This window comes from Lepisma saccharinum, chromosome 8, assembly GCF_977018435.1.
Source record: "Lepisma saccharinum chromosome 8, izLepSacc3.1, whole genome shotgun sequence".
NCBI lineage: Eukaryota > Metazoa > Arthropoda > Insecta > Zygentoma > Lepismatidae > Lepisma > Lepisma saccharinum.
Window position 1 is genome coordinate 35,448,834 of NC_139236.1, and position 18,423 is coordinate 35,467,256.

The window sequence follows — 18,423 nt, forward strand, 5'->3', positions numbered from 1 at the left end:
ACAAGCGTTTCGTGGCTGATAAATGAATGTCAGACGAGGAAGTATAGTGAGTGGGAGCGATTGTATGTTATTCAGTCAAAAACAGCAGTGCTCTGAAGCAGAGGACGAGAGTGCAAGCGCTCTAACAATATGTTTAGGCAAGAAGAACAACGTCTCTCAGGCAGACGGTCAACGCAGCCTACTTCTGCACCTTCTTGCAACACCACCTTCGTCTCGCATTAAGAAGGAAGCGACGGTACGGTGTCCCATCATCCTGCTTGACAATGCAAGGTGTCACACTGCGAACAATGTGACGGCGCTCCTGCATAACTGGTAGTGGGAGGTACTGGAACATCCGCCGTATTCACTGGTATGAGACCGAGTGATTACGACCGTTTTGTCAAAATGAAGGAACCACTGGGCGGGAAGCACTACGACACGTGCGAACCCATCATACGTGCTATAGGGCGGTCACTGCGGTACATCGACAGAGATGGATGCGCTGACGGTGTACGACGCCTTCCATATGTGTGACAGAAGGTCGTAGAGATGAGGGGCGATTACTTTGAAGGAATGTAACATGTGCTCCTCTGCCAATACAGTCAAGTACCAATTATACCAGTGTTGCCATTACTTTTTATCCAACCCTTGTATATACAACATATATTTTTTAAATACACTACACAATCAATTCATCCATCTTAAGGAATCCCGGGTTTGATACCCGGTGGAGGCACATTGGTTTGGACCCCTCTTTAAACTGTAGGTCCAGTCCCGATTAACCTTTCCATGCATAAAGTATACTTAAAACCATAATTCAATCAAATCAATCAACCAATTTTACAACCCTAGGTATGGTTCTGAACTTGATAAGACTAAGGAAAGCAGGTAATGCGAGTGAAGTGAGCAAGAACATTTTACGAAATTTATTTCTATTTGCATAAAATTTGAAATTGGGGCAGTAATTGCACCCTGTAGGTACCCTTGGCCATCAATATTTGACCCCCATCAAGGTTGGAGGGGACAATGCCCCCTGCCACCCCCTTTGGTTGCACCACTGATGGCAGGCTGTTTATAGATATATCGGATCTGTAAAATGATTTACGAATCTATGCATACCAGCAGATACCGACAGAGTACCAATTAATCGAAAGTCCCATCTCTATAATTTAATATTAATAATATTTAAATTGAAATATTAGTTATAAGTATCTTTATATTTTTTACATTTATAATATTTTTGTACTACTGTGCTACATTTATATATCGCTCGCCATTCTCCAGTATGGCGGTTGTATGTATCCATAAAAATGGCCCAAAAGGCCAAACACGTGTGCTCAGCAGAGACAGTATTTAATATTATTTTCTCCTTTGTTTCAGGAAGCACGATGTGGCTACATAGTCCTTTTGATGGCCTTGTACTGGGTGACGGAGGCCCTTCCTTTGGCTGTCACGGCCCTTCTCCCTGTAGCATTGTTCCCACTCTTAGGAGTCCTAGACACAAACTCAGTCTGCATAGCATACCTGAAGGACACCAACTTCATGTTCGTAGGAGGACTAGCCATGGCAATAGCAGTGGAACATTGCAATCTCCACCAAAGGATAGCTCTTAGGGTGGTGCTTTGGGTGGGAACCAGTCCTCGACTGTGAGTATTTACCTGCCAGAATTCCTGAATTCCTGTAATTGCACTCATAGTATCAGTGACTAAAATTATTATTCATTAGTAGAAGTTATTTGCTTGTAACAGAATGTTCTATTGTTTGACATGTAATATTACCAATGCTGTCGCACTTCATCAACTTGATTTCGACATCCGGTTCGGATTCTACTTTAAACTGTAGGTCCAGTTCCGATTAGCCTTTCTGTGCATAAAATGGACTTAAACAATAACTCAACAACTATTCACCAAATATTGGTTAAACACTTAAAAATAACTGGACAGTGTGAAGCTTCTCATTGACTTGAGAATATAAGTAAGTATTTGTGATTTTATTTTTCAATTACAGATTGATGCTAGGATTTATGTTAACAACAATGTTCTTGTCCATGTGGATCAATAATTTTGCTGCAACAGCAATGATGGTCCCAATATTGAATGCTGTTTTGGAGGAGTTACATAAGGTAAGATGTCTTAATGTACAGAACAAAAACTACCACACCTCCAAAAAATGAAAACTCTATTTTGGAATTTGGAAGTAATGGGAGAAAATGAACATACATTCTTTGAAGAACAATTTCTCTCTCTCATATAGGAGTCTGTTTTCTAAAATGCCTTTGTAATTAGTCTTTAGAATTAAACCAACTTTCAGAGTAAATGGCCTCCTTACCAAATATGTAAATTGAACTTTTGCTTTTGAAAGGGATGCCATTAATTTATGGATTGTGTCTGCATAACACAAGAAAGTTTTTTTTGGGGAGAAGGGGTTCAGGATGATGAAAAACATTTTGAGTACGGGTAGGAATTGTCCATCTTTTCTTGGGTAATATAAATATCTGTATCATCAAACCAGTGGCGTGGCGTGGATTTTTAAAAGTGTTACCGGTTATCAGTAGGGCATTTAAGGGAGACTTGGGTGCCTCCCCACCTCATGCCCCCCCCCCAATGTCTTCCAAGTAGTTCATGTAATATTAATCTGGTACGTATGCAATTCAATACTAGATTTTGGTAAAGTTATTAATCAGGAAAAAAAAAAAATGTTGACATAAGGACTAAAGTGAAATCGCAAACATTGGTTGTTGACACAATAATACGTAATTTGATACTTACAGAAACATCGAAGGCTACTTATAGAGCAGATCAATCCGACTTTGAAAATAGTTATATGATGCTGGGATCCCGGGTTCGAAACCTAGCTTGGGCATGGGCATTTGTGATGTCTATTCATCAATTTAATCATATCATCACTCATCCCCATCTTCGCAAATTAGCCAAAAGTGGCACAAGCGAAGCAAAATCAATCAAATCAAATCAAAAAACTTCTATGATGCTGTCATAAAGAGAAGTTTTTCATTTGAATTTGAATTTTTGGGTGCGTCATGGTCCATGTTATCCATATCTGAATTCGACATGTTTTTTTTTTTTTTCACCCGAAAATAGAGTACATGGCCAACAAAAGAGTTTCGACAACTGCACACATCCAAATAACGAACCGAAAGATTGCTTCAAAATATCTTCTATCGCACGATTACACACACTGTCCAGATAGGATGAACCTGCCACCTCGGAACTCGGAGCAAGCTCCATTCATTAATTGACAATGCCCGAAAACAACATAAAGACGAAAGACACCACTCACAAAACTCCCACTACACAGTCCCTCCCACAAACCGTTGTTTACTTTTGTAACACGTGAAGCACCCTCCTTGCCCCATCCCCTCTCAGCATCGGCCCTTCCCCAATATTTCCTTCGGAACCTGCAAGAAGTCCAGTTCTACTAATGTTGCCATCTTAGATATTTTGAAACCAGATTTGCCCAAATTGCGAAACTTTTCATTTCAAATAAGACGTATGTAGAGTAGATGTAGTCTTCATCTGTTTCCTAACTACTCCCACTCCCATGTTTCGCTAAATCCACTGAAATCTCATTTCTGACACCACTACTATTTCGTATATTTTACGTCCTTTACTACCTTTAAGGCTTTCGCTTTATAGGATAATCGTGACGATGAGGATGCATGGTGAATTATTGAAATAAAATTATTATTTCTTTGTGTATGTAATTATTAATTTTTATAATTATGTAAGTAAAATAATAACAACGAACATTGAAATAACCATTTCTTGCTGAGGATTCGAACCTGTGACACCTGACACTTCAGAGCGTGCTAAGATAACAATCGGGAAATTATGCTTGTAAGTAATGTTTTCACCCCAAAACAGTTCTACCACCTCAAAAACATTGCTTCAATCCGAAATTATTGCATTCCTGCGACAACGTATGTCAATCTCAATCAGTATTATCAACAATTATCACAAATTCCTGTAACCGAAATAATATTATATGTGTGAAATATAGAATTTTAGGTTGACATTTTTAGAAGGACAGCGGACCCCTTGACAGTACCCATCCCTCTCCTCTCCTTCTCGCCCATGATGTCGAAGAAGGACAAAGAGGACTTTCATAATCGCTGATATTTAGTGTAAATACAAAATATCACTTGGAAGTTTGCTTTTGCCCCAGTGTGATTTGATTTTTTTAAAATTTGATTTGGCGATTTAAGTCACTTCATGAACAGTAATGCTAATCGGGACAGTTTAAAGTTGGATCCGAACCACTTGTGCCTCCACCGGGTATCGAACCCGGAATCCCTTGATTATAAGGCGGCGACGCTACCACTGCGCCATCGTTCCCCAGTGTGACTGGACACCTTCAGAGTAAGATAGACCCGATTAGGCGACTTAGCTCTTTTCTGTCAATTGAATATGGCAACACTGGTATGTTTCCGGTAAGGGTCACCGGCAACTGCGCCGGCTAAACAGGAATGCCAAAAACCCTCCTCCTCCCCCCGCGGTCAGTCTTTGCCGCAACGCGAAGTCTTCCTTGCATGGGCTCAGGGCCCTTTCCTCATGTTGCCTGTGGAGGGTACCGGATCAGTCCTCCTCTTCGCTTTTGCCGGTGTCAGAAAAAATGTCAGTCTGCAATGTTTACTTTACGACAATATTACCAGTTTATGTACGTAATAATATTTTAAGACTGGTTCTTCAATTCTTTATATTTTGGTGTTACCTGCGGTAACAGCGGCTACATGCATGCCACGCCTCTGCATCAAACGTAGTATGCGAGTGTGTACGGAATGATTTCAGTGATATTTTAAAATATATAGAAAAATGTAGTATTTGTGTGATATTTCTAAACTTTATGTAACTTAATGACCCCCCTCCCCCACACACATAATTTACCTTCACTTAATACAAACTTTTGAAAAATGGACTTGATTTACAAACCCCCCTGATAACCCGTGAGCCCCCCCTGGAGATCAATTCTGGCTACAGGCCTGGTAGGAAAATTGAGCGAAATAATTATATTGACCTATTTTCTTTAAGAAAATTAAGTCCATAGAAGTCTCTTTAAGGAAATTAAGTTCTGACCCCATAGCTCTCTCCCCCTTACATACACACTTTGGGTGTCTGTGCACAGGAATTATACCCTAACTAGAGAATCCAGTATTTAAAATTTACTAACACTTGTAGGATCTGTACACACAAACTTCTTGTGCAAGGATTTATGTGAGATTAATAGAACAAGAATCTTTGTAATGGTGTATATTTTTATATTCTATATTATCACATTAAATTTATTATGTGTTGCTTTTTTTCTTAGTCAACAGTAACACATATTTAAAATATTGTTAAATACTTCTCAGTGACGACACCAGAGAAAATTGATAGTTGAGGGCAGTGGTGGCTCGTGGTCTGGCTCTATGGGTGTGCACTTTAGTCTCGCGTCCAGAAGTGTTATACTACCCCTGTCAAATACTCGCACCTGTTTTTGCGTATATGATGATGCTTAATATATTGGAAACCCAAGTTTGGATCACCTTTCACTGAAAAAAGAGGCTATGACAGAGTTATATTTCAAAATTTTTTTAACACTGATTTTTTAAAAATTTCAAATATTTCTGAAATTATCCAGCCAATCACGAGAAGAGCAATGTAATTGTGCAATATGTAATTCAACATTCGATAATCTGACAAAATCACTCAAAACATAGAAATACCGATCTAAAATATCGATACTATTGTCGATTTGCAAAATATTTCATAAAAAACTTTCCTCCGCTCTCCTGATATTAATGAACAAGGAGAATAATAACATTGGCGTACACCAAAGAAGCCGATCCAACTACCACATGGAGGAAATCGGTTGTAATCTATCTAGCTGTTGTTTATTTCTAATGACAGGCTGATCGAACCAAGCAAATCAAGCGAATAATAAATGTTAAAGAAAATTACAGTACTCACTCAGTCCACACTGCCCTGCTTCGTACTTCAGAATTTTTCCTTCCCTTCCGCCGTATCCATACATTGCTGCAGTTGCTACAGGCTATGTAACTAACTTCCCTCCAAAAATTCAACAACGTTAAATATTAAGTCTCTGCTTTCGCTATGTACAGTTTCCCTATTCATCATGAAATCAAAAAGTTTGCACTGAAATAGGTACGAGCTTTTGACAGTGCTAAACAATTTTGCAACTCAGTAACAGAAACACACAATGCAAAACAGCTGACTGATTGATCCCTCCGTGCAGGTTGATAATTTGACTACAGCGCCACAGAGACCGTTTATTTTGGCCAAGATGCACTAAGCAAAGGCAATACCAGGCATGTTTAAAACACCCGTCTTGCCTTCAGTTGCGTCCCTCCCCTTCACCCTTTCCTTCACTTTCATGCTCGGGACAGAATCGGAGGGACAATATACGCGTACCATCGAAATTTCCCTTTTCTAAAAGAAAATCCCTCAATTTGCAATGATGTATGTATGGGTTGCCTCGACTCTGTCACATGATCTCTAATGGAATGGGTTTGCAACACTACATTGCTAGCTCACCGATCGCTGTGTTCGCCACATTCCTAAATGATGCAACCTCCCCTCACACGGTGCTCAAGCCAACGGTCACTGATCGAGGGCTTCCCCACCACCTCTCTTGGTGAAGCGGCATGGGAACACTTGATGTTTCGAAAGAGACAGAGTTCAATGAATAAGTATAATAATAATGTTTTGCATTACAGATTTATTTAGGTGTGCACATGCGAATGTGCGAATAGGCAGAAGCCGCTACTGGCTGGGGGACAGAAAGGAGGGGTTGGTGAGAAAATATAGTAAGGAAGGAGTTGCATTACTTGCACAATGTACACACACATGTATGCACATGTACTATCTTTTTCGAGCTAATGTGTCTGCAAACTGAAACCACAAACAGGATATAATATTTATTTATCTAAGGTGTTTTATGTGTTTGTTCTTCTTTGTTCACTGAAGGTAAAGGTAAAGTGTTCCCCTGTGCTTAGCACCATGCCATGGTGTTCACTGCCTAAATTTTAATTCTTCATGAGGAGTTTATCTCCATATGATTCATAGGCATTAGCTCATTGTATTCCTGAGATTTGCTCTTCATTGAGAGATGGGTGAAAATGGTCTAAAATAATTTTCCCGTTGAGATGAAGCTAGTGATATAAATAAATATTCAAGTCAGACAGACCATGTTTCTATATAAGATTCCACCTGAAATAACCTACCCTGAAAATAAACTTGGACCTCCCACATGGCAGTTAGATGCTCCAAAGACTATGTCACCATCGCTCCTACAATAAATATTGAAATAAAAGTATTTACAAACCTTCACACAATGTCCCACCTTTTCATCTCATGACCTTGCTTGTTTCCAGTGTGAGAAGAAAGCACATCAAAGAGAAGACAATGATGTAGAAGGACACTTAGGAAAGGAGCCAAACTCTTACAGCCTGGCGGTTATGAATGGAAACCATGAAATATCTACAATATCAGTTAATGAAGAAGAAAGCTGCAGCAAGCAAGATGAGTAAGTGCTAGTAAAAGTGCTCCCCTGTGCTTTGCACCATGCCATGAAGGTGTATAGGGGGTGTGGAGTTAGGTCTCCACACTTTCTTGATTTCGGCCAAAGGTGAGGGTGATGTGATCAGCACCACGTGCCTGGCTGCCTTTACCCCCCAGAGTTTCCTCCATGTACCCACTTTATAGGATGCTGGGTGGGTGCCGGAGCCGCTTGAACAGGTGGAAAAAATCACAGTTCTCCCTCACCAGGGATTGAACCCAGGTCTCTCACATAGTAGTCAGGTGTCCTAACGACTGAACTACTGTGGCTCAGGGTAAGTATTAGTAATTTATTTAAATATACAGCATAACATAAATGATAAAAATTTAAATACATGCACATATATCATACACATCACTGAACAATGGTGTACCCATAAGTTTCAATTTCTCAACAAATAAAAAGTCACTTACATTGAAACATGGAGAAGCTTGTTGAAAGAAATATATAGATTGCCCTACAAAGTTTCTAGGAATACTACTGACCAGTAGCAGCGATTAGGGGGGGGGGGGCATTTACTTTTTTGCCCCTAACACTATGGCATCTTAATGCTAAGCCTTGTCTACCAGGAAAATGTAAACTCCTTGCCCCCTCCCCTCCCCCAGTTTTGGAACCCAATCACTTCTACTGCAATTAACAATATGAATTTGCATAATGATTGTAAATTACAGCTTAAGATAAAAATAAGTCTGGTATTATGATGCTATTTAAAAGTGCTGCCAATTTCAGTTTTAAGCTTTCAACTCTTTTTCAGGATATCTGATTCCTCATCCAAGAATATAAAGGAATCTGAGGAACATTTCAGGAAAATGAAGATAGGTTTTATGCTAAGTCTTGCATATGCGGCCAATATTGGTGGCACAGGAACTGTAACAGGAAGCACAACAAACCTTGTTTTCCAGGGGATGGTTGAGAAGTAAGTAAATGATTGTCTGAAATAGTCATTAGTTGGTTAGTTTACAGTACAGGACATTTGTGCATAACACTGGCACGTTTTGATTTCCATGGACCATACAATGAAAAGTTCATGTGATGCAAAAGGCAGGGCCAAACAGGGAACTGGGTATTTCTCTCTAGCAAGTAGGGTGCGCATTGGATGCTCTTGGAACTTCATCAGCAGACACTGGCCTCAGTTCCCGACTGAGAAAGTACATGAAATTTTTACATTCTGTTTCAATAATTTGACATACCATTTGCTGTTGTAATTAGGATTATTATTTTGTTGTAAAGTTGATAACTCTAAGACCCTATAGCAGTCGATGCATTTATTTCAATGCACACATTTTATTATGATAGCATAATCTGATACCAGAAAGGGACAGCTGGCAAGCAAACTAAAAATAGACAAATAAATGTTCTCTTAGCCAAATACTAATTTTTTGAATCCTATTTAGATGTATACTAAATACTCCTGTCCCCCATATGTTTCCTCACTATTTTTTTCTGGTGCCATTATTGAATCCAGTGTCATATTTGTGTGGAATGGACATATGATTCTTGTGCAAGCGTGTCAAGTGAAGACAAGGATGGAGTTCACGTTTCTGTGAAAGTTAATTGTTTAAGTTTAGATAATTCTATACTTGCAACACATGTTTCATTTTTTTAGTAACAAATTGATTTGTCATAGAAAAAAAATATTTATAGATATGATTGCAAAGCATATTTAACGTCCTTCAAATTCCTAAATTAGTGAAGTTAGGAAACAATTATTGTCTGCTAGGACTTTTATATGCATGAAAATATTCAAACTTCAAAAATCATGCAGAATTGCAGAATACATGTGTAAAGCGAAATTAGTACTTAAGTTGTTCCTCTTATACAAGTGAAAAAAAAACCTATTATTTTCGTCAGTAAAATATGAGGTCAGCAGATGCTGACCAGTAAGCATTTGAGTGTGTGTCACTTCATGTTTTTCTTTATATTTAAACTTGTGCTTTACTTTTACCTTTATGAAGTACAGTATTCCCTCAGTAATCCGGCAAATATAAGACCAGAGGACTGCCGGATTAGTGGAGGTTCATTAAAAAAAAACACATTTTAATAGCAAAACCTATGTTTATTGCACAAAATATTACAAATTTGTACGTATGTACATATATTAAAATGGAAATTAGTGTTGTAAAAAAATTATGAAACAAGATACATATTGCATTTTCCTGTAGTTTACATAAGCTTAACTAGACCTGCATTAGGTTTATGTTATAACAAAAATAAAAGAAAAACTTACATTTCTGCACTGTAGTACAGCGTATTTGCATTATTCCTTTGAGGGAACAGGTCTAAAAAAAGTGTCAATTTTCTTTTCTTTCTTTGCTTGAAATGACAGTTTCAACACCAAGATATCACTCACGGAGACACCATTTTCTTCTGCCCATGTAATGGACGTAGTGAAGGAATCCACGGCAGCATTGTGAGGTATTGTTTTAACATGGTGTTTCTCAACTAGAGATAAAGTTTTATGTTTTCGTTTGCTCTGTAGGGACATTTTTCACTCACAGCAATATACACGTAATTAACGCAGACAAAAAAACAGTGCATGTGGGGTTTACGTGTGCCACAATGACTCGTACAGATCGCTATACTGAGCCTAGTGTTTACCTCGTGCCAAGGTCTTCGACACCGACCCTTTCACGCTCCCCACTCGCTTAACGCTGGACTACTGGAGGGGCCAGATTGGCGAAGTGGCCGATTATTGAGGGACCACTGTATATTTATGTTCATTTCTTTTCCATTGGCAGGCACTTCCCAGAATCTCCTCTCAACTTTGCAACATGGATGGGCTTCAATGTTCCAGGCATGCTGTTAAACACATTTCTTGCATGGTTGTGGTTGCAGTTCTTGTATACGGGACTCTGTAGGCAAGTACTGAAAGAAAAAAAATCAAATGATATTATAACAAAACTTTAAACATGATAGTTTTTCTTGTATGTACGCATTGCTTGCATGACAGAATTATTTTCCTGTAGTTTACGGTTATTACAAGCATAAGAAAACAGTTTTTTCTTTGTGACGTTTCAGGAGAACACACGCTCCTTTCATCAGACAATAAAATAAAAAAAAATAATTCTAAAATAAAAATAAAATAGACTGCTTTTTTCACAGTTAAGTTGCTATATTTCAACAATGTAACATTGACAACATCCATTATATAACAGATTCTTTTTGTTTAAAAATTACTATCCATTGTTATAACTGCATCTTTAGTCAAAATAAATGTCTGATGAAAGGAGCGTGTGTTCTCCTGAAACGTCACAAAGAAAAAACTGTTTTCTTATGCTTGTAATAACCGTAAACTACAGGAAAATAATTTAAACATGATTATGAACAGTTACTCTGAGAAAATACCTTCTGACACGTTTGAGACATGGACATTTTACACCACATTTGAATTTCAATTTGGATCTTGGATTAATCTAGAATTTCTTCAAATGAAGATCTTGTCACACTCTTACCTGATGCTGTGGTAGTACTGCTTCAAGAATATAACTTTCTTTGCTTAAATGGGCAAGTCTTACTTTGTTAAAAAGATTTATTGGTTCAGTTAATTTCACCACTCAAATAATCCTAATGGTCAATTAAATTAACAGTATCAAGGAAAACTAGGCATACAGAAAAAGTATATTTCACTCCATTTTCACTTTTTTTCTTTTTTTAAAATTTCTTGAGTGCTGCTGTTTTTTTCATTCATTTATACCATTGTATCTAAATATATATGTTTGGCGGTTACGCAGAGATAGATAATTCATTCTAATGAGTCCACGTTTCATTTTCCCAAGATGAAGCCACCAGACAGGTCGCGAAATCGATCGTGAGCAAAAGGTGCACAGAAAAATGAAACGTGAAGTGAACTCATTAGAATGAATTATCCATTTATACCTTTCAGACAATATGATTTACAACAAAACTTGTTTATTTATTATTATGAAACATTGTCGAAGTTTTGTATAGCAAAGCTTGGAGAGATTTTGTATAAGAACACAACATTGAGGAATGCAATTTAATTTTAGAATGGAGTATTAATGTTCTTCTGTTGTTTCCTACAGATTTTTCATTATCCAAGTGTCTTATTTAGCTACATCGCAAAGATAGAGATGAAACTGAACTTCAAATTGACACAAATTAACAAGAAAATATTTCATTGGAAAGCAGGAGTATAATAGAGCATGACACAACTGACTGTAGCATATGATTTTTATGTGTTCACCAATTAAGACAGTCTTCCTGTTCTCTTTGAATTTGAGACAGTTGAAACAATCTCTTTGGTATGGTCATTCAGTTAAATACAGCTTTATTCCATAAACTATGTCTCACTTCAACCAACTTGTTTGCAATTCTCTCCTTTCACCTCAGGAAAAATAGCAATCCAGATAAAGAGAAGGATATGGCTATAGCAGTGAGGAAGCTTCTAACAAAGACGTATCAGGAATTGGGAGCAATGAGTTTTCAAGAATCAATGACATTAGCTTTGTTTGTCATTCTTGTTCTTCTCTGGTTCTTCCGTGACCCACAATTTATTCCTGGATGGGCATCTTTATATCCTGAAGGGTATGTTAAATGAGATTTTCTTGTTGCGGAATTTGTGTAAACTATGTCAACAGTGATTGTTGTAATCTGAAAAAAAAAAACATTCCTTTGCCTTTCCATTGATGTCCTGATATACAGCTTGAGCAAAACTGCTGTGGGCAAAAAACTTAGTTAAGGAAAACTTAAACAAAGCACATATACGTATATTAATAGATTTCTTGATAAATACGATAGGTCACACTAAAAGTTTTTAGACACGTGCAAGTAAAACACTGGAGACCAAAAGTATGAATGCTATAATTCTTCAAAGTATTCTCCATGACAGTTGATACACTTGTTCACTTACTCCCGTGTTAAATCCATTTTACTGTACACACACGAATAATTGACTAATTTCTGGCACACAACAATTAACAACTATAAATTCTGCAGCATTATCACACTTCACAGACTACTAACTTCAACATATCCTAGAGACAATGTATTGCTGCAATCAGTGTTGCCTCATCTAAAAACTTTTAGTGTCACCCACGTATTTCATTTCAAGATGCATAAGTTGATGTCATTTCAGATTGGATTGCTTGTTAAATAAATAAAATTTAGATATTCTTTATAAAGGATATTGATATGTACCTAGATTTTGATTTTTTCCAAGTTGGTTTTAATATTTTAGCCCAGAAATGTTAATTAATGAAGATAGTTTAATATTTACGTGATTATTAATTGTTAATTGATTTATATATTACGCGCATCCAGAAAGTAAGTTTCCCACTCACCCACAGGTGGCAGGCCATGTGTATTGAAACCAGTTTAGCACATGCGTGAGAGGCACATACCCTGGCTAGTCCTAGAAGATGCTTCCCGAAAGTCCTCAGTAGCGTGGTGGCAATGATGAAACATGGTGGCTCTTATACCATCTCCGGTTGCGTGCGAGGTTCGTTCAGTGATCAAGTTCTTGAACGCACAAAACATACATCCGATCGAAATTCATCGTCAACTGTGCCAGGTGTATGGGCCAGACGTCATGAGCAAGCAAGCAAATGGTGCGTCATTGGTGCAGAACATTTACTGAAGTCCGGCAATATGTGCATGATGACGAGCGCAGTGGGCAGTCATCGGGTATTATGGACGAGCTTGTGGAGCACCAGCAGCGCATATTGGAGGATCGTTGCGTCGCGATCACGGAACTCAGCAGCCATTTCCTGCAGATTTCTCGGTCATTGTTGCACGACATTGTTACCAAATGCCTCTTGTTCCGAAAATTGTGTGCCCAGTGGGTGGCAAAACAACTGACGCCCGAACACAAAGTAAAATGCATGAGCACAGCGCTGACATTTCTGCAGCGTTACCATGATGATGATGACGATTTTCTCAACCGGATCATCAAAGGGGATGAAATGTGGGTTGCATACAGCACCCCAGAAAGCAAGCAGCAGTCCCTGCATTGGCATTACAGTGGATCTCCATGCAGGACGAAGTTCAAACAGACTGTGTCGATGCGAAAAGTGATGTGAATGGTGTTCTGGGACAGACAAGGCATTCTGCTCATACAGTTTATGTCCAGAGGTGAGACTGTGAATGCTAACCGTTAACTGTGAAACACTGGGGACCTTGCGACGAGCATTCAGAATAAGCGACGTGGTAAGCTTAGTGCCGGGGTGATCTTGCTCACGACAATGCGAAGCCGCATATGGCTAGGTGCACTGCAGCCCTTCTGGACAGGTTCGGTTGGGAGGTGTTCGATCATCCATCATACAGGCTGGATCTCTCTCCCAGTGATTACTACCTGTTCTTGCATGTGAAAAGTTCCTGTCCGGTCAACATTTTCACAGCAACGAAGAGGTTCAGACAGCTGTCACACAGTGGTTCGGCACCCAGGCGGCAGACTTCTACAACACAGGTATACAGTTGGTCCCACGCTATGACAAGTGCCTGACTTCCAGCGGGAATTATGTTGACAAGTAACTGGACAAGTGCTGTATCTGTGGCAATAAATCATTGAATAAAATAATGTTTCCTTTTTGGGCACGACCCCAGGGAAACTTACTTTCTGGATGGGCCTAATATTTGTGCTATAATTTACTACGTATATAAACTGTTAGTTTTCCATCATTAACTGATTATTGAAGGTTCGAGACTATACTCTGTCCTGGGTATCTCTGGAGCAAGCTAAAGAAAACAAGTCTCTGCTCAAGTAGTGACGTGACCAGGGGTGCCAACAGAGAGGTTTCCATGATGCGCCTGCATCATGTGAATTTTTGTAGGGACAAAATTTTATACCAATTCTATATATCTTCACACAAGAATGGGGGGGGGGATCGTATCGTTTGATTGACTTGGTATTGATTTTTAATTTTGGTTATTATGTTTAGTTTTTCTACCTACCTGTGGGTGATCGTGATGATAGGGTTGAAATGAGACACCATCTCTTATGCCTTTAGAATCAGTTTGGATGGAGGGGGGCATGGTATTCGCATTAAGACAAGGTTAGTCGAGCAGACAAACTGTGCAGAATAAGGTTGACTAACAATGGCAGTGAGCCTAAAGTATTTAAAGTAAACATATATTGCTTAAATATGTCTGGATTATACAGTGATGCAACCACAGGAGGGGGGGGGGGGCATTGCTCCACAACCTTTGACCGAAGTCAGTTCTAGGGGGGCAAGGGGGAACAAACATTGACGGCCAAGGGCACCTGCAGGGAGCAATTACCCCCTCGATTTCAAATTTTATGCAAATTTCAAAATCGATTTCAAATTTTATGCAAACAAAAATACATTGTAAAATTTGTTAAATTTTCTTGCTTGCTTCGCTCACATTATCTGCTTTTCTCGTTTTCGTCAAGTTCAGAGCTTTAGCTAGAGGTGGCGGGAATCGGCCATGGGTGCCAAATGATCTAAAAAAAAAAAGTTCTAAAAGAGAGAATGCCATGGCATCCAGTGAAATTATTTGCACCCTATTAAATCAATATTGTTTTCAATTGCAAAAATTGGATCTAAACATTTTCTTGCTCGCTTCGTTCGCAGTCTACTTGTTTTCTGTAATGTAATGTATTTAAATAACATGTGTTGTATATTTGTATTGAATAAGCTTTGAATATGTACACAATTTAGTGTTAGCTTGTTGCCATATGTATTTTCTTATTTTATGTCACTCCATGTTGCATATGTGTAAAACATATGTTGTACATCAAAGTTACACAGTGGAAACAGTGGACCTAGGGATGTTTAGGATGGTGGAAATCTCACGCACAGACTTCTTACAAAACTGGCACCCAACCACTTGACCATGTTGAAAGTCTTGCGCTGTCAGCAGACTACTGAGATTGTTGACCATGTGTTCCACGTGGAAGATGGCAGTACTTTGTCATCCTCTATGATAAACACATGTTTTGCGGTGTGTCCAGATACTTTTGATCACAAAGAATGTATCTAAACTAAAACTAAGCTCCGTGGTGAAACGGCCTTTGATTGGTTTGATTTGGTGTTTTAAGTCCACTTTATGCACAGTAAGGCTAATCAGGACTGGACCTACAGTTTAAAGTGGGATCTGAACCACTATGTGCCTCCACCGGTTTTGAACCCGGGACCCCTTGATTACAAGGCAACGACGCTACCATTACGCCATCGGGGAGGCCGAAACGGCCTTTGAGAGCCAAGACCTGCCAACTGGGATTTTCATTGGGTGATGTATGATGTTGCTTTCTGACTTTCAATTGAGTTTCACTACTTCAAGCAGCTCCCCAATTGTCCTCATAATGGTGAGTCAACACTGATATTTTTGGAGCTCCCACTGGGGACCACCTGCACCAAAGGTGAGGGCACTAACCATTTGGCTATGCAGGAGCCCGTGTATATGTAACTATCATATTGGCAAAACTACGTGTATTTTTAACAATAAACTGATATACTTATTGTGACTGATACACTACTGAAAAATTTCTTAAACTCTTTCCATTTTCAAATTCAAGTTATAAGTTATGACTAATGTCTTTAATACTATATATTTCAGTATGGGTCCTCCAAAGGATGCATCTACAGCTATTTTGATAGTATCTCTACTTTTCTTCATTCCTGCAAATCTCGACTTCCTAGATTTTGAAAGAACTGGTAAGTTGGAATTCAAATAACACATAAGAAAAAGAAAAGACGGATAATGAAATTTTGTAGTAATCATGTCGAAGTAGCCACGTTACTGAATTTTTCTATTGCCTTGTTCTAACTTTTCTCTATTTCAGTGTTAGTTTTAAGATACTGATAATTGGGTTTATATCCCCTTGGACTCTACTGTCTACAGATGATAAAGGCATTCTGGTTTATTTCAACCTCTCCTTTCCTGTCCAAAGCTTTTATGTCTCCATCTACACATCTGTATGGAAGATCACACTCAAGTGACCCCCCAAAAAACTAAATATGATCCTATTCACTGTGTTTCTGATTTTCAATTTTCTACTTGAATCTCTAGTACAAATATTGTTCATAAGCAATTCATCTTCTGAATGAATTATCTTTTTTATTTTAATTTATTGCTATTGTTCTCGACTTTAAAACATTAGAATGTGAATGCTACATTCCATGTGTAGATTAGTGGCGGCTCATGGTGAACCAAACTGGAGGGGTAATATTCCATCAACAAGCAATGACGAATTTCTAATTTACTTAACAGCCAACATGATAAATTGTGATATTCGTTTTTGTTGTTTTTTTCTCAAATATAATGTTTTACACCTTAGCAGCAATTTTCATTTAACAGTATTAAAAGCATCATAAAAGATGGAAGAAGTAGAATGCTAGCAGTTAGCCATAGAGTTTTCTAACTTAACTAACAGATGAAAAGAAATACACAACAGAAGTTACCAGACAACTTTACACCACATTTTCATGAATTTTTAGTAACATGCTAATCAAAACATATATTTTAGATCTACATGATGCAGGATACATCATTGTAATCCAAATGCACTTTTCACTGAACACACATAAAACAAAGAACAACGCATATGTGTGATTGATAACTTTGCAAGTAACAAGAATCAGTAGCTGACTTCACTAGCTGAGTTGTTACAACATGATACTATGATGCCAGGGGTCCTGGGTTCGAATCCTGACCTTCGCATGCTTTTTCTTTGTGAATGTCCCTTCATCAGTTTCATCATATCATCAAACATTCTCATCGTCGCAATTAGCCAAAAGTGGAAGAAAAACGATGGCAAATAAAAAAAAAAGTCAAGCAAATCTGTATTTTTCAGTTATCGATAATTTATTTCTTCCTTGGTGAAAATTACCTTGTATATTACTCTATGCTAATGTCATAAGTGAATAAGTTTGCAGAATAAGGATTTTTTTCCCAAACTGTGTTTTTTTTTACTCTTCATTGTTTACAATTCTCTGCGAAGAGAGGGCAGCTTCCGCTAGGGGCTGGGATTTGGACAACGAAAACCATTGTCCTCCCATGTGTTATTCTTCCCAGCTGCCTCGCCTCGCTCCTCGCCAGAGAATGTTGGCTTGGACGTAAAGGGCACATGCATGGAGTGCGGCGCCCCTCCAGATTTCTCTTGCAGCAAGAGCCAAGTCTCACAATTCCATACAGTTGCCTGAAAACTTCACAACTATCGTGAGATAAAAATAATACAAAACCAACTACCCAACGATCTGTGATGAATGCAATGAATTGGCATTTGAATTGCAATGAAGTTAATGCGAAAACTATACGTCTGTTCACTTGTGGTTACACACGGCAGTGCGGCGTCCGTATCTTCCTTATGAGCATCCACTACTGATGTAGATACTTAACAAATCAATCAATTAACAAACTATTACAGTTGAAAGTATATATTAGGAAAAAAATAAACATCATACCAACACTGTTAATGAAAACTGAATTTATCTTTACTTTTTAAAATCAAGAAATTTATTTACCTGTTCTATCTGGATTTTTGATACATATTAAATCTATGCATAGTGGAACATGCTAAGTTCCTGTGAAGAAACTGATTTTTAAACATAAAGGGCTTGGTAGAAGTCTTAGTAATGTAAAATTGGTGAATTTCATTTAATTTAAAATGGAAATAATCAAAACACATACATGTAATTTGTATGTTAACAGGAACTCCATGTGGACGCACTCCTGCCTTACTCAACTGGAAGCTGCTGGAGAAAAAAATGCCTTGGGGAGCTATTCTTTTGGTAGGTGAGTTGACTTTATTTCATTCTTCCTTGAACAAAAAAAAAAAGTTCATATTTTCATTAACACTTGAATATTATAAAATACAGCTAGAACACACTTCAAGCCCCCTTTTCCAAAAAGGTTACAAATGAGAAAGAATCCTGGTTGTGTCAATGTTCCAGA

At 38.2% G+C, this 18,423-nt stretch overlaps 1 protein-coding gene across 2 annotated transcripts in view; it reads left to right on the top strand.

Annotated features, from left to right (window-relative positions):
* Positions 1-18,423, top strand: part of LOC145990936 (solute carrier family 13 member 2-like) — a 75,329-nt gene that overhangs the window by 51,525 nt on the left and 5,381 nt on the right. For both annotated transcript variants that reach the window (XM_083126479.1, XM_083126478.1), the window contains exons 2-9: positions 1,360-1,625; positions 1,987-2,101; positions 7,367-7,518; positions 8,306-8,467; positions 10,290-10,409; positions 11,902-12,096; positions 16,087-16,184; positions 18,181-18,264. In XM_083126479.1, coding sequence (XP_082982605.1) covers positions 1,360-1,625; positions 1,987-2,101; positions 7,367-7,518; positions 8,306-8,467; positions 10,290-10,409; positions 11,902-12,096; positions 16,087-16,184; positions 18,181-18,264 — 1,192 coding nt within the window. The remainder of the gene's footprint in view (positions 1-1,359; positions 1,626-1,986; positions 2,102-7,366; positions 7,519-8,305; positions 8,468-10,289; positions 10,410-11,901; positions 12,097-16,086; positions 16,185-18,180; positions 18,265-18,423) is intronic.